We start from the raw sequence: 15732 nt of genomic DNA, 5'->3' as shown, positions 1-15732 counted from the left end.
GGCGCATGCCACACGTGGAAGAGAGAAGCAGTGGCGTAAACTGGCTCTAGAGAGCAGCTGGAACTGACAAACGTACTTGACGGACTCTTTTTTTGGAGCTGCCTACGCGGAAAATCCCCAAAGTTTGTAACCCTAGAGAGAGAGAGAGAGAGAGAGAGATAGTAAACATGCGCTGGGCTGCTCATATTTCATTGTCCTGATATCATATCTATTTTAGTGTTTTTTTAAAAATGGTATCTCATCTGGGTGACCTTCTGTTTGCAACCTGAACCAGGGTGTGTTATGCCTGAGGACGTCTTTGAATTAGTTTACTGATATTTCAGGGAAAGAACAAAATTGGCAAAAGTATTTGGGTTCACGTCCTGTACATGATTTTGTTACATTTATATTCATAAACGTGCCACTTTGATGAATGATGTCGCCTTCGAATCAGGGTTGTGCGCCGAGCGAAACTAAACTGAGAGCGCACTGAGAATTTCTTGAAACTCTTGAAATTAAAGTTTGAATACAGCAGCCAGTTCAGAGGCAGAATTCGAACTGAAATTCGTATACACTTGTATATTTATATATACACACACATTTGTTCCATCTAGAGCTGCACCGTGCTTTGCGTCTCACCGTAGGTCTCAATGTGGTTACAGCAGCGCTCTACCACTCGGGGAACTTGTCTGTAGATGGGATTGAGACTAAGTTTGGCCTGTGTGCGACCGGCAGCCTTCTTCAGCTCCAGCTCATTAGGATGAGAGAGCTGCAGAGCTTCAAGTAGCCTGGACTGACTCTCAACCATGTCAGAGATGGAGTCCACAGACATCCCTCCCTGACAGAGAGAAAGAGACGTAAAAGACCATTTGGACAGAACAGCCGGTAGTTATGAATAGAAAATGAATTACCGAAACAGATAAACACCTAGAGCAATTTCACACTGGTCAGAAAAGAGCTCAAAGCCAGTGAGGAAAAAAAAAAAAAAACTGAACACAATAAATCTATTTATGCTATGTATACAAAAGAAATGTAAACAGATTTCCGTGAAAGCTTTTCAGACGTCAACACGATGACTGAATAACCCAGTAATCTGTTCTCTTTCTCTCTCCATGTTTGGGCGGAGAGAATGGAGAGTTTGATTTGGCAAAGACACAGACGTAAATCCTTCCCTCCTCCTGATACGTAGCCACCCATAGAGATGTTGTCTGCGGTTACACTGAGAGAGGTATGGAAATCACCCATAAAGCTACTGCCGTCTGACTCTGTATTAACCAACCGCCATTATTAATGTGCTCAAGAATACTATACTGGTATTCATGATAATGCCGAACCCATGTTGTGACTTTCTAGTTTTTTTAAAACGTACTTATTTATTGTCTACACTTGACCCCAAGAAGAGAGTTCTCGTACCTTTGCTATATTAAGTGGTCAAAGCAAACATTTTTCAGTTGAGTCTTATTTGTTAGCTTAATATAGATTGTTTCAAACCAGCTGTAAATAAACTGGAAAATAACAACGTTAATGTATAAAACTACTTTAATTTCAGCTATTAACTGTTCTACAGAAGATAGTCGTGCCATTATTTAGCTTAATTACATTCAATGGTGATTCAATTCTGTTCAGTGACAATGTCAGTGTTGCAAAGTTAAATTCTGAATAATTACGATTTTGCAGAAACAGGCGTTTTGGTTTTAAATGTTCATATGCTTGTAATAATCTGTGCTAAACATTTTAAAGCCTGCATGATCAGAAAATGCACTATGGGTTTTAATATTTTAATTAAAGTATGTAAAAAATAATGATTTTTCTAAAATATATACATGCATGTGTATTTATATATATATATATATATATATATATATATATATATATATATATATATATACGTAAGAAATATACACAGTAGTATACATATACTATATGTAAACTTTTATTTTTATAATGTAATTAATCATAATCATTTATTATGATTTTTAATTTATCTTTAATTTAACTTTTTTAAATTTTTATTTAACTTTTTAGATACATTGACGTTTTCAGAGTTTTACAAATAACAAGCAATGTCTGATATTTTGACACCACACTCCATAAAGCATTCCTGTCTTTTTTGGGATTTCTGAATTCCTGACACAATAAATAAGATCAGTTCAGTGAATTTTTGCTCAAATTGGTTTAGAAGCCTCTAGCCAGGAGTTTATCTGTGAGATGTCACACTCGAAAGAAATTATGCCAGGTTAGCGATAGCAATGAGTTTTTATTGGCTCTGATTTATACTTGCATAGATAGTGCCCTCTTCTTTGATTTGCTCACGTCTGATATATCATTCAAAGCAACGGCCCACACTTAACTATGTTGTCACGTATGCTGTCAGACCTGAAGTTATGCGTGTCATGAGTAATGAGTTGCAGATGTTTTTTGGGGGAGGTTAGAAGTTCACGTGAACTGGGTTCTGTGTTTTAATAATCAGCTCCTGATTACTAGATCAAAAGACCAAAAACATCTTAAACACACATACCACGGCTTTCAGAAGACAGTGCTTGTTGAGGAGGATGTTGGTGTAGTTTGTAGATGTTGTGAGCTTACCCTTCTGTGTGTGCGTGAGGTGTTGTCCATGAACGCTGTCGAGGGAGGCTTGCCGTGGGCCTCCAGTGCCGGTGAGGAGGCAGCATCAGGTGATAAGGCTGTATTGCCCAGCTGCCGGTTTCCATTGTGCTGCCATTTCTCGGCACGGAAGTGAAGAACACTGGCTTCCAGGTCCAGACAGTCCCGTCGGCTCTCTTTCAGGGCATCCTGCCGTTGCTTGTATGCCCGGTCGTTTGCGACGACCTGGGCGAGCGGGATACCGAACGCTTTGGACGCGGACTCTGCAGAAGAACAGTTAACAAACAAATGACCTCAACAATAGGCTTTGTATTCGTACGGATAGATTTTGACATTCAGCGCTTAAATCTTGTTTGCTTAGATGTCACGCGCAATACATGTCAAAAAAAAAGTTTTTGGACTAATTTTACACTACATTTAAGGAAGGGAGTGTGTGAATTTCAGTAAGCAATGACTCTGCATATATCAGACGTCATCACAAAAACCTCATTATCAGCACATCCTCATATCCCATCCTAGTTTTTATTTTACTATATATTTTATTACGTACTGATTTAAATTTTCAGTTCATTCTTGATATTTTGCATCCATAACTTGTCTTCTTTCAGACTAGTGGAAAGAAAATATCCAAATTACACATTTAACAGTTTATTTTATTACACTTTATCCATTTGCCTCTGTATTTCGAATGCACATCTTTAAAAGCAGTTTTCTCAAAAAGAGTTTCATCTACTGAACTTTTTTCTTTATTTTAATAACCCAAATACTAAACATCCTAATTTTTATTATGAAATTTGTAATAATTGTCTACATGCAGTATGAAAAAATCTTGCAAATCTCTTGCAAAGTATAGTGATATATATTCTTGTTTTGCCTTATTTACCTGTAATATGAAGAGACTTTGGGCCAGATTTACTGAACTGGGCAAATTACCATTAGAGTGCAATTCCAGAACAGCACAGAAGGGAGTGGACATTTCTGGGGGTAATCTAATTATTTTTGCACTTTACTGTAAATGGTACTAACCTTTTAAGATCTATGGGCCACAAATCATAATATAAATTTTTATGTCATATAAAGACTATAATGTTTAAGATATATCTGCAGCTTTAATGTGATCAGTATCTCAATGCACTCTTCCAGTGCTGTTCAGTACGTGATTTCATGAGTAGCTTCTGTTTGCTTTTCTCTTGCAACGCAGAAAAAAACATCTTTATCTGCCTACAGGGATTACATCTAGAGAGCTCTGTTCAACATATGGCACATCAATGTACTGCTTAAACTTATTTGGAAATGTAAATTAAAAAATACATACATATAAGTAAATACATGAAAAAAAATTATATATATATATATATATATATATATATATATATATATATATATATATATATATATATATATATATATATATATATATATATATATACCTCTTGTGTATTTATAAGTAAGCCTCTTAAAGGCTTAACAGTTTACTTAATTAAATGATTTCAAAACTAATTAAAACATGAGATGTATTAGCACTTTAAAACTAAAAGTAACACTTCTACTGGATCTTACTTGCTTTACCTCAAAGAAAGCTTTATTTAACATATACTTCTAAAGCAGCTTAAACGTAATTGAACAACTATTTATGTAGATGAGAAGGAACAAAGAAATGATGTATACGTAAAACGCACACTTTTAAATAGCATCTTTAACACCCTAACAGGACTACAGAGAGGTTACGTCTAATCTGTTTTGGCTGTCAAAGCAACACAAAAGCAAAGCAGTCTTGTCGTCCTCTCTCCTCCTTCCTCTCGTCTCAATCCCTTTTCTCCTATCTCTGCCCCAGGGCTTATAGGTCTAGTGGCGGGTCAGGTTAGTCTGGTCCACTAGCTGCTAGTCCTCCGATAAGCTGGATGGATACGGGGATTGAGTCCTCTTTAAATAAATTCCTCCCTCTACCCTATCACCTTCCACCCCTCTGTAGTCCTTCATTCAGCCCTCCCCTTTTGTGTACCTCGAGCTGACGCACATGCTGAAAACAAGCGCCAGACTGTGGTTGCAGGTGGCAGGCGTTTGGCTGAACTCCAGGAACACGGCCAAACAAATCCGACTCACTCAGGAATCAGTGCTGCTTTAGCTCCGGCAACTTTCGGAGCCGCTCTGAGATCAGTCTGAGCTCTTAGAGCAAAGTTAAATACTGATTCAGCACTAATGACTTAATTATTATTTCATGAATGTGTACAACACTCTATTTAGTTTCACTTTATTTTGATGGTCCCTTTAACACATTCAGTTAATTATTTGTAATGTTGTAGCTACATAACTACTACCATTCATTAGAGTGTTAGTATTAGTGTTAGTATAGTGTTAGTGTTAATAGACTGGTAGGATTAGGGTTGGAATAAGTTGAAACGTACTTGCAAAGTTACTTATAGTCATTGGAACACAATCACAATAAATTGTTAGCAGATATTAATCAGATAGATTAATAATACTCTAATGAAAGTTTGTTGACATGTAGACTGAGGGTTTGGCCACCGACAAAGGTAGGTAGGTTTATTTTAACAGTGAGAGATAGAATAACAACAAAAAAGTTATAAATTGATATGCATTTGAAGGAGGATGTATGTGACCCTTTTGAAAAAAATGATTTAGTACTTGGGTACAAAACCCTTGTTGGCAATCACAGAGGTCAGAGGTTTCTTGTAGTTGCACACATCTCAGGAGGGATTTAGTCCCACTCCTCTTTGCAGATCCTCTCCAAGTCATTAAGGTTTCAAGGCTGACATTTGCCAACTCGAGCCTTCAACTCCCTCCACAGATTTTCTTTGGGATTAAGGTCTGGAGACTGGCTAGGCCACTCCAGGACCTTAATGTGTTTCTTGAGACACTCCTTTGTTGCCTTGGCTGTGTGTTTTGGGTCATTGTCATGCTGGAATACCCATCCATGACCCATTTTCAATGCTGTGGCCCAGACAATACATGGCCCTGTCCATCATCCCATTTGTGCTGTGCTCTTGTTCTGTTCCCTTAGCATTAAAACACCCCCAAAGCATAATGTTTCCATCTCCATGTTTGACGGTGGTGTTGTTAGGGTCATAGGCAGCATTACTCCTCCTCCAAACACAGTGAGTTAAATTGATGCTAAAGAGCTCGATTTTGGTCTTATCTGACCACAACACATGTTCACTGGTGTGTTACCAATTGTTTTCTTGGTGACTATGGTCCCAGCTGCCCTGAGATCATTGACAAGATCCTCCCATGTAGTTCTGTGCTTATTCCTCACTCCTCGCCGTTCTCATGATCACTGAAACTCCATGAGGTGAAATCTTGCATGGAGCCCCAGACTGAGGGAGATTGAGAGTTACTTTGTGGCCCATTCCAGCCTTGTGTAGGTAAACAATCTTGTCCCTGACATCCTTGGACAGCTCTTTGGTCTTGGCCCTGGTGAAGGGTTTGGAATCTGACTCATTGACTGCTTCTACTGGTAACAAACTGAGATTAGGAACACTCCCTTTAAGAGAGTGCTGCTAATCTCAGCTCATGACCTATATAAAAGACACCTAAGAGCCAGAAATCTTGCTGACTGATAGGGGATTAAATACGAAATAAGTGCAAATCAATTTATAACTATTTTTGAAATGCATTTTCCTGGATTTCCATTGTTGTTATTATGTGAGTGGGCAAATGTACAAAATCAGCAGAGGATCAAAAATAGTTTTCTTACTGTGCAGTGTTACTTATTGTAGACAGAACATTCAAATGAGACCAGCAAAATAAAAAGTGTCCAATATTATAGTGTTCTAAACACATGCTACTGAGCAAAAGTTTGGGGTCAGTAAGATTTATTATTTTTATTTGCTACTTTTATTGAGTAAGGATGCAGTAAACTGATCAAAATTGACAGTAAAGTCTTTTTGAAATTATGCATCAAAGAACACTTAAAAAAATGCATAATGGTTTCCATAAAAAAATAAGCATTGTTTTCAATGTTTTTCAATATGTATGCTTTTCACAATATTACTGTTTTACTATATTTTTGTTAGAAGCATGATAGCCTTAAAAGCAGTAAGAAATTGTATTATCCCTAAACCTCTGTACGGTGTAATTACATTAAAAATAAATTTGTAAATAAAACGATAAAATACAGTTAAATCAATACAACTCTTAAGTCCTTGCTGAGTATCCTCAAACAAACTTTTTTCTACCATTTACGTTTTAATGTGAAGGAATGGTGTCAACATGTGAGTCATAGCCCGTATTTTAGCCTCTAAATGATCTTACAAACAGATAAAAGAAGATGAATAAACTGAACGTGCATTAACAGGGATGCACAGATTGCAAAGGAGCAAAGCTACATGGGATATAAAATTGTCTTGCGTCTTAAAGTCTTAAAGCTTTGTGTCTTAAAGGCCTATGGGAGATTTGCAAGAACTGTGACACACCAAACAGCCATGGCAACCAGAGTCAGAGGATCCACTGAACGAACAGCCATTTATAAGTCTCTATTCTCTGTCCACCATCACTGTGCACAACCCTCAACAAAGAATGGCGATTGGTAGTAAAAGTAGCATCATTTAACTATGACGTGATGAAGATAGACTTGCATAAGTTGACAAATATAAGTTGATATCTGGATGAAATTTGAAATGCATCTTCATCTTCGTTTGTTTGGAGTTTAAAATAATCTAAAAGCGAATAACTGAAAACCTGACATTTAAGTATATATGTCTTAATGGTTGTTTGGTAAACGGAGATTACAAGACTGCGTGAGCTCAGGAATGCTGATAAACACAGTGCACTTAAAGACAATCCAATTCATTGCTCTCAACCTACTTAACTTCAGTAATGTAACAAGCCAAACGTAGGGTGAAACTTGATTTTATCTATCTTGTGAAGTGACAATTACGTACTAGAATGGAGCCAGAATATTTTGCTAAAGCAGTACCATAACTACATGGCTGATGGTAGAACTTGGCAAACATGGAAAGCCACTCCAGAGGAAGATCAACTTATTCATTTTTATTTCATTTAAAAAATGATTTTTGTGATGCTTTACTATGTTTAAACTACTGCCTGAATGAAATCAAAACTCTTACCTCGCTCTTTCTTTTCTTTTGAGAAGGAGTCAAACTTTCTCCGCAGTGATTTCCTCCTCTTGTGAATCTCTGGAGAAAAAAAGCATTATGGTCGATTTTGTTTACAGATCTGTAAAATGATGCATATTGTCACCAAGCCAGCAGAGGGAGCCCTGACCTCTGGGTGATCTGCATCCACTCCTCTGCGTTAACTTCCTGTTCCTGGACTATAAAGACTGCAGCAAGCCACTCACCTGCAGGTTGCATTGTTTCGCCTGTCTCATAGTTAGATCGCTCGTGGTTTATAGTTTCTGGTTTTGACCCTGTCTGTTCTCTGATTCTCTGATCGCTTGCCGCCTGACCTGACCTTCTGCCTGTCTCTGGATTTCGTTATTGCCTCGCGCCTCCTATATATCTGTTAGCCCTGTTTGACGCCTGCCTGTTATGACCATGCCTTTGTTTAATAAAAGCCTGCACATGGATCCGCACGCGCCAGACCGCTCATTCGTGACAGAATGCAACCTCACACCAGGATCCAGCGGCTTTTCACCCGAACCATGGCCAGGTATGCACCTTGCAATGTCTTTGCTAACCCTCAAGCAGGGCACCGATCACTTGAGGATTATACTCAGGAATTTCTGGACCTGGCTTACTTCTCTGATTTACCGGACTGTTTGCTAATTGAATTTTTTCACGAGGGAATAAATCAGCCACTCAAAACACAACTTGTTCAAGAGGGTCCACGTGAATCACTTGCACACTTTATTGAGTTTGGTTTAGTGACTGTGGGGTCAGCTCTCACGTTGGGTATTATGGAGGAAGAAGACACTGCATTTATTCCCAAGATGGCCGCCTTCCCGAGCCGCTGCCCAAGATGGCCGCCTTCCCGAGCCGCTGCCCAAGATGGCCGCTTTCCCGAGCCGCTGCCCAAGATGGCCGCCTTCCCGAGCCGCTGCCCAAGATGGCCGCTTTCCCGAGCCGCTGCCCAAGATGGCCGCTTTCCCGAGCCGCTGCCCAAGATGGCCGCCTTCCCGAGCCGCTGCCAAGATGGTCGCCTTCCCGAGCCGCTGCCCAAGATGGTCGCCGCTGCCCCGAGCCGCTGCCCAAGATGGTCGCCGCCTGCCCAGAGCCGCTTCCCAAGATGGTCGCCGCCTGCCCAGAGTCGCGCTTCCCAAGATGGTCGCCGCCTGCCCAGCGCCGCTTCCCAAGATGGCTGCCGCCTGCCCAGCGCCGCTTCCCAAGATGGCTGCCGCCTGCCCAGCGCCGCTTCCCAAGATGGCTGCCGCCTGCCCAGCGCCGCTTCCCAAGATGGCTGCCGCCTGCCCAGCGCCGCTTCCCAAGATGGCTGCCGCCTGCCCAGCGCCGCTTCCCAAGATGGCTGCCGCCTGCCCAGCGCCGCTTCCCAAGATGGCTGCCGCCTGCCCAGCGCCGCTTCCCAAGATGGCTGCCGCCTGCCCAGCGCCGCTTCCCAAGATGGCTGCCGCCTGCCCAGCGCCGCTTCCCAAGATGGCTGCCGCCTGCCCAGCGCCGCTTCCCAAGATGGCTGCCGCCTGCCCAGCGCCGCTTCCCAAGATGGCTGCCGCCTGCCCAGCGCCGCTTCCCAAGATGGCTGCCGCCTGCCCAGCGCCGCTTCCCAAGATGGCTGCCGCCTGCCCAGCGCCGCTTCCCAAGATGGCTGCCGCCTGCCCAGCGCCGCTTCCCAAGATGGCTGCCGCCTGCCCAGCGCCGCTTCCCAAGATGGCTGCCGCCTGCCCAGCGCCGCTTCCCAAGATGGCTGCCGCCTGCCCAGCGCCGCTTCCCAAGATGGCTGCCGCCTGCCCAGCGCCGCTTCCCAAGATGGCTGCCGCCTGCCCAGCGCCGCTTCCCAAGATGGCTGCCGCCTGCCCAGCGCCGCTTCCCAAGATGGCTGCCGCCTGCCCAGCGCCGCTTCCCAAGATGGCTGCCGCCTGCCCAGCGCCGCTTCCCAAGATGGCTGCCGCCTGCCCAGCGCCGCTTCCCAAGATGGCTGCCGCCTGCCCAGCAAAGCCTCCAGTGCCCGCGCCTCGTGCAAAGCCTCCAGTGCCCGCGCCTGCGTGCAAAAAGCCTCCAGTGCCCGCGCTGCGTGCAAAGCCTCCAGTGCCCGCGCCTGCGTGCAAAGCCTCCAGTGCCCGCGCCTGCGTGCAAAGCCTCCAGTGCCCGCGCCTCGTGCAAAGCCTCCAGTGCCCGCGCCTCGTGCAAAGCCTCCAGTGCCCGCGCCTGCGTGCAAAGCCTCCAGTGCCCGCGCTGCGTGCAAAGCCTCCAGTGCCCGCGCCGCGTGCAAAGCCTCCAGTGCCCGCGCCTCGTGCAAAGCCTCCAGTGCCCGCGCCTCGTGCAAAGCCTCAAGTTATCCCACCCTCCCACCCTTGCTACACGTCAACAATGGATCCCAGCAGCCCCTGCACTCATCCTCCACCCTCCACCTGGAGCTCGCCACGGGTCTGCCAGTCTCCATCGCCGCCGTGGGTGAAGGATCCTCGCTTCACCGTCCCCGCCTCCGAGTCCCAGACTCCACCTCGGCTTGTAGACCCGCCGGCTTCCCTTAGGCTCCTAGCTCCTCCTCTCTACCGTGCTCTGTCATTCCACCAGCTTCACCAGGCTCCATCGCCTCTCTCCGGCTACGCCTTGGTCGGTCATCGACCATCCGTCGCCTCAGGATTCCACTCCTCCAGCTTCGCCTCGTCCCTCCATTCCTCCGGCTCTGTCAGGCTCCTCCCTTCCCCGGCTCCACCTCAGTCCTCTGTCGCTCTGGCTCCGCCCGCGTCCTTCTCATTCCCGCCTCCGCATCAGTCGCCGGCTGCGGTATTGCCTAGGACCTCCAGCGCCGCTGTGTCACCCTGGCTCTTCGGCTCTCCGCCTCAGTCTCCCCGACCACCTGCTCCGCCGCCGTCGGTCGGCTCCATGGGGTTGATGACCGTTACCTCTCCATGGCTCCTCCTCTCCGTCCGGCTCCACCACTGACCATCATGGCTGGGTTCTGGATCGCCCCCCTCCGGACTCCTCCCGTCTTCACCCTGGCTCCTCCCACCGCCTCTTCCTCCCTGGTCTCAGTTTGCTGACTCCTCCCGAACCCCCTCCCAAGCTCACAGTTATGTTTTGTTTTGTGGAGCGCCAGGAGTCGCTCCTAGGAGGGGGGCTATGTCACCAAGCCAGCAGAGGAGCCCTGACCTCTGGGTGATCTGCATCCACTCCCTCTGCGTTAACTTCCTGTTCCTGGACTATAAAGACTGCAGCAAGCCACTCACCTGCAGGTTGCATTGTTTCGCCTGTCTCATAGTTAGATCGTTCGTGGTTTATAGTTTCTGGTTTTGACCCTGTCTGTTCTCTGATTCTCTGATCGTTTGCCGCCTGACCTGACCTTCTGCCTGTCTCTGGATTTCGTTATTGCCTCGCCTCCTATATATCTGTTAGCCCTGTTTGACGCCTGCCTGTTATGACCATGCCTTTGTTTAATAAAAGCCTGCACATGGATCCGCACGCCTCAGACCGCTCATTCGTGACACATATATAATGGCACAAAATATAAATTCTAAAAATGTTGCTAAATTTAACTATGCACCAACATTCAAAAGGGGTGGGGGTTGGTAAGTTTTGTTTGTTTATTTGTTTTTTATGGCCCCTTTTGCTCACCAAAGGAAGTCAGAAATCATTCTAGTATGCTGATTTTATACTCAAGAAACGTTTATTATTATTATTGCCATTATTCAAAACTGCTGAAAACCATTACTTCAGTTCATTTCATTTCATTTTTTTTCAAGATTCGTTGAGCAGCATTAATTTTAAACAGATTTTTATAACATTTTAAATCTTTTTACTGTAACTTCTCAATTAAAAGTATTCATTTCTTTAAAAATAATGCTTTTTAAATTGAAATTTAATGCTTACAGGTCATAAACTAGGTAGTAGCACAACCGGTTCATGTAAAAGAAAGTCTTCCTCTCCCAAAAATAAACAGTTCCGTTTAAATGTCTGATGACCCTCAGCTGAACAGTAAAATTTTTTACTATTACTAGGTTAAAACTTCCCCCACAGTGCTGCAACATTTTAAACTCAACCAGTAGACGTGTTTACACTCAAACCTCTTCCTGTCTATAAATGCTGATAAGCTGATTCCATTTTGTTATGTCTTCAACTTACAGATACACTTATTTGAATCAGAAGAGCTCTGAGTTATTGAGCTGAGGGGAAAAAGGTTTAGAAGATGCTCTGTTGAAATACAGAAAACCAAAGGGGTTGTAGCACATGCAGAGAAGGCTTTAGGTGGGGTCATATTCCCATGACTGCAGGAAATGAGAGTTTATTTCTATGGCAACTGCCCCCAACCCTCCCCACACGCCAAGACATCATGGGCTAAAGCCCCCATCAGCTCCCATCAGAGAGAGCATGATTAGGGGAATGAACAGAGAGCATGCTGAGATATTAGCCAGATTCAAGATAAATAATCTCTTCGGGCCAAAGCAGAGATTGAAAACAAAGTAAAGGGCCCACTTTTATAAAGCAAGAGACTAAAACAAAACAAGGACAACAAAACAACAGCTCCAGGCTGCATACAAAGATTAGGAATCACAATATTACAGACCAAATGCGGAAAGTTTACAGCACTTAACTTTCAAATAACCACAAGCAAACCAGAAAATAACCAAAGCCAAACAGAGAGGTCAGTCACTCATGACATGCTTTCTGAATTAACTCAAGTGAATTTCACAAAAGTTTAATTTAACTCTCCAAAGGGCATTCATCTTCCCCAAAAATAGCTGCCAAACACCATTGATGACAATTCCAAGTGGAGCGCCTGAGGAAACCTCCGGGCTCAATCTGAAAGATTTCTCCTTTGGGAGGAAAATGTTCCGTAAATATTCCCATAAATTGTGGTGGCTGCTTCCCCATGGGTCAGCTGAAGTGCCGGCTGAGGTCTTCTCACAGATGACCAGTTGAAATCTCCACTATAGAGAACAGATGACCTTCTCTAACCATGTGGAGTTGCTTGTACGTGCTGGGAATACCACTTCCCATAAAACAATGTGGTTTTCCATGGAGGGACATGAGGGGATTCAAATCCCATTTCACATTTTCAAATAATAAACAGGGGTGGTTTTGTTAATTATTCATGTTTCTTTAATATTGACTGTGAACTTTCCAACAAACTGACTTAGCCTTATAATTTAAAGGTAGTTCAACAGCACCAAATATTGAAAAGCATTATGAAATGTATACATCCAGTCAGCTGCAAAGAAAGGCCCAACAATATTATAAAACGAAAAATGTATAATTGCCTGAACAACAACAGAAGGAAGACACGTGAAACAAATACTTGGCTAAGTTGCATTATCTTATATTTCACACAGTTTTGTTCTTGGATTTCAGAAAAACACAATCTGTCCAAGCTGGCGTTTACATAATTTGGCAGCTTCCAAGTGACAGATAAATTTGTTTTAAAATACCTTGACTGGCACCAACAACAGACAATATGTCTATAATAGAGAGAGATAAGTCTATTTATAACTATGCGATATAGTTGATTACATTTTATTCATTGGATTCAGAGCTGTTTTTCCCTTGCTGTCTATGCTGAAGTGACCTGGAAGCTAATTGACCCCAACACTGCTGCGCAAAAATTCAGATGTTTAGTTGCTGTTGTACACCGCAGTACTCACAATCTCACAAATTTCTTTTCCTCTCAGCAGTCTTATCTGCTAGATTTACTACTGGATATCACTTAGACATTCCTCTGAATTGACTGTGATGTGATAATGCATGGATTCCTTGGGAATTCAAGAAGCATTCGTCTGAAATAATCATACCTAGACTGTGACTATAACTGTAAACCACTTATTATCACTTATTATTGAAATACCAAGGAAGTGTACCTCTAGGGATGCTGATCTTAAAGTCCAGGTCTCTTCTTTCCAAGTGATATAGGGCCACCTCTTGAAGACGTGCTCTTTCCAGCTCTGAGAGGCTTTGGATGGAAACTGGCTGAAGCCTCACGCTCTGCCCCAGCATGGTGGCCCACGTATGGTCACCCTGAGAAAGAGAAAGACCAAAAAAAGAAAGCAGAAGTGAAACAGTGAACGCATTACTTTCAGTCTCAGCGGGCCTTTTTGCAGAGCTTGGTTGCGGCCCAGCTCGAGCACACCTGGTTATCATTTTAAAGGGAAGCTGGTTCATGTGTATTTGATCAGAGTTGGAATTCTGCAGCAAGGCGTATCGCCAAGAGCAAGATTTACCCTGCTGAAATTGATATACTGCAGTTAAAGTGCTTTTGCACACCTCTTACAAACCAACCATCAAATATTGCGCAGCAAAAGCTGGGGTTAAAAGGTGTGAAATCACTCCTGACAGTTTTTAGACATCGTATTAGATATTTATCCCTAATAGGAACACGTCTGGATAAACATGCCCTAAAAGGCCCTGTCTGGGTTACTAAAAACACAAAAAGCCTAAAGGTCTAAGTACTTAAAATATGCTATATAAGAAAAACAGTATTTGAGCTTCTCTGTTTAATTTGGATTCAAGGACAGCTACTTTTAGACTTGGCAGCAGTACTGTATTGGGTAAACATACAATAGCTAGTGGACATTTTTTGACCTAATGTAATTCCTCTGACAGCATACATCCTGTGTGGAGTCATATGTGTTGGCACAACTGATGTGATGACAATGAGAAAAACTGAAAGCCAAAACAGTTACTGAAAGGAAATTTGCTGCAGATCAACCTCAATGCTTAATTGAATACTGCCAGAATAACAATTCAGAACATAATGTCTTGTTCTCTTTAACTGAAAGACATCATCCTCAAAGTGTACATATCCAATTAAAAGCATCACATGTTAAAGCACACTTAAAGAGACAGTTCGCCAAAAATTTAAATTCTGTGATTAATTACTCACTCTCATATCATCTCATTTCAAACCCTTTCATTTTCTGAACAAAAAATATTAAGATATTATCTAAGACATTCAAGAGCTTTCTGACCCTGTAAGTTCAAGGCCCAGAAATGGGACATCATTAAAATAGTCCATGTGACATCAGTTGTTTAATTTTAATTCGTATACTTTTTGTGCACAAAGAAAACAAAAGCAACAACTTTATTGCATGTGTGTACAGAGGTACACGTTGGAAACAAGCTGCAGTTTCTGGGCCTTGAACGTAGCGTTGCTGTCTATGCATGGTCAGAAAACGTAGATTTTATTTAAAAATATCTTTTTTTTTTTAACATGAACATGAACGAACGACTTGAAATGATATGAAAGCGAATAATTAATGACAGAAATAGTAAATTTTTTGGTGAACTATCCCTTTAAATTAAGTTGTTAGAATCAAAACCTTCAAAAACAATTAAGAAGTGAGAAAACATACATAAATCCGTGTTGCCTGATTCTATAAGCCACATTCTATCATGGTTTAAACAAATGTGTTAGTTGTCATCTCACTAGGCTTTAATTGAAAGCAGGAGTGTGTCTGTAATCAGTTTCCTTGTGTCCATGTGGGAGCTCACTTTCCACTCAAGTTGTGGTCACACAAGATGCAGTGTCAAATACAGGTCACAGGTTGTGCTCTGTTTATTTGGATGGTAACAGAGATCAGTAAAAATAACATTATATACATTAAACATCCTGTTGATGCCAAAATTTCATGTAGAAACTGGTATTACTGCGAGCATTTCTTTATGCTATGCATTCTGAGCTATCATTGTAAACTCAAACATCAAACTTTTTTTTTAATTATGGAACTGTAAACGTGCCTTATATTTTACAGGATCATTGATTTACATGCAAAAGAAAACATGAAAACTACTGTAGCTGAGCAAAATGTGCATTACGATTTCAGGGTGGAAGGATGAGAGAGGCCTCCGGGCAAAGCAAGCCACAAAGTCCTTTTTCTATTGCCTTCCTCCCTAACTCTGTTTCTTATATGCCCTTCTCTTTCTCACATACACTGTTCCTTCTTTTAAAGCAAAAAAGTGAAGGCCAGGAATGAAGGGAAGAGCAAAACACAAACACATGTAGTGTTACGCAATACTTCAAAGCCCACTGAAAGCCAAACCATCATCATTCATCAGGAGTATT

At 42.6% G+C, this 15732-nt stretch overlaps 1 protein-coding gene across 2 annotated transcripts in view; it reads right to left on the bottom strand.

Moving 5' to 3' along the window:
• arhgap36 (Rho GTPase activating protein 36) overlaps positions 1 to 15732 on the bottom strand; it is a 33193-nt gene that overhangs the window by 5248 nt on the left and 12213 nt on the right. For both annotated transcript variants that reach the window (XM_043243389.1, XM_043243390.1), the window contains exons 2-6: positions 13532 to 13688; positions 7671 to 7739; positions 2566 to 2846; positions 619 to 817; positions 77 to 132 (exon numbers count right to left, since the gene is read on the bottom strand). In XM_043243389.1, the coding sequence (XP_043099324.1) occupies positions 77 to 132; positions 619 to 817; positions 2566 to 2846; positions 7671 to 7739; positions 13532 to 13688 (762 nt within the window). The remainder of the gene's footprint in view (positions 1 to 76; positions 133 to 618; positions 818 to 2565; positions 2847 to 7670; positions 7740 to 13531; positions 13689 to 15732) is intronic.

Source organism: Puntigrus tetrazona, chromosome 7 (genome assembly GCF_018831695.1).
Source record: "Puntigrus tetrazona isolate hp1 chromosome 7, ASM1883169v1, whole genome shotgun sequence".
Classification (NCBI taxonomy): Eukaryota; Metazoa; Chordata; class Actinopteri; order Cypriniformes; family Cyprinidae; genus Puntigrus; species Puntigrus tetrazona.
The sequence above is the reverse complement of the archived record's forward strand: the minus strand, read 5'-3'. Positions and strand labels throughout refer to the sequence as shown.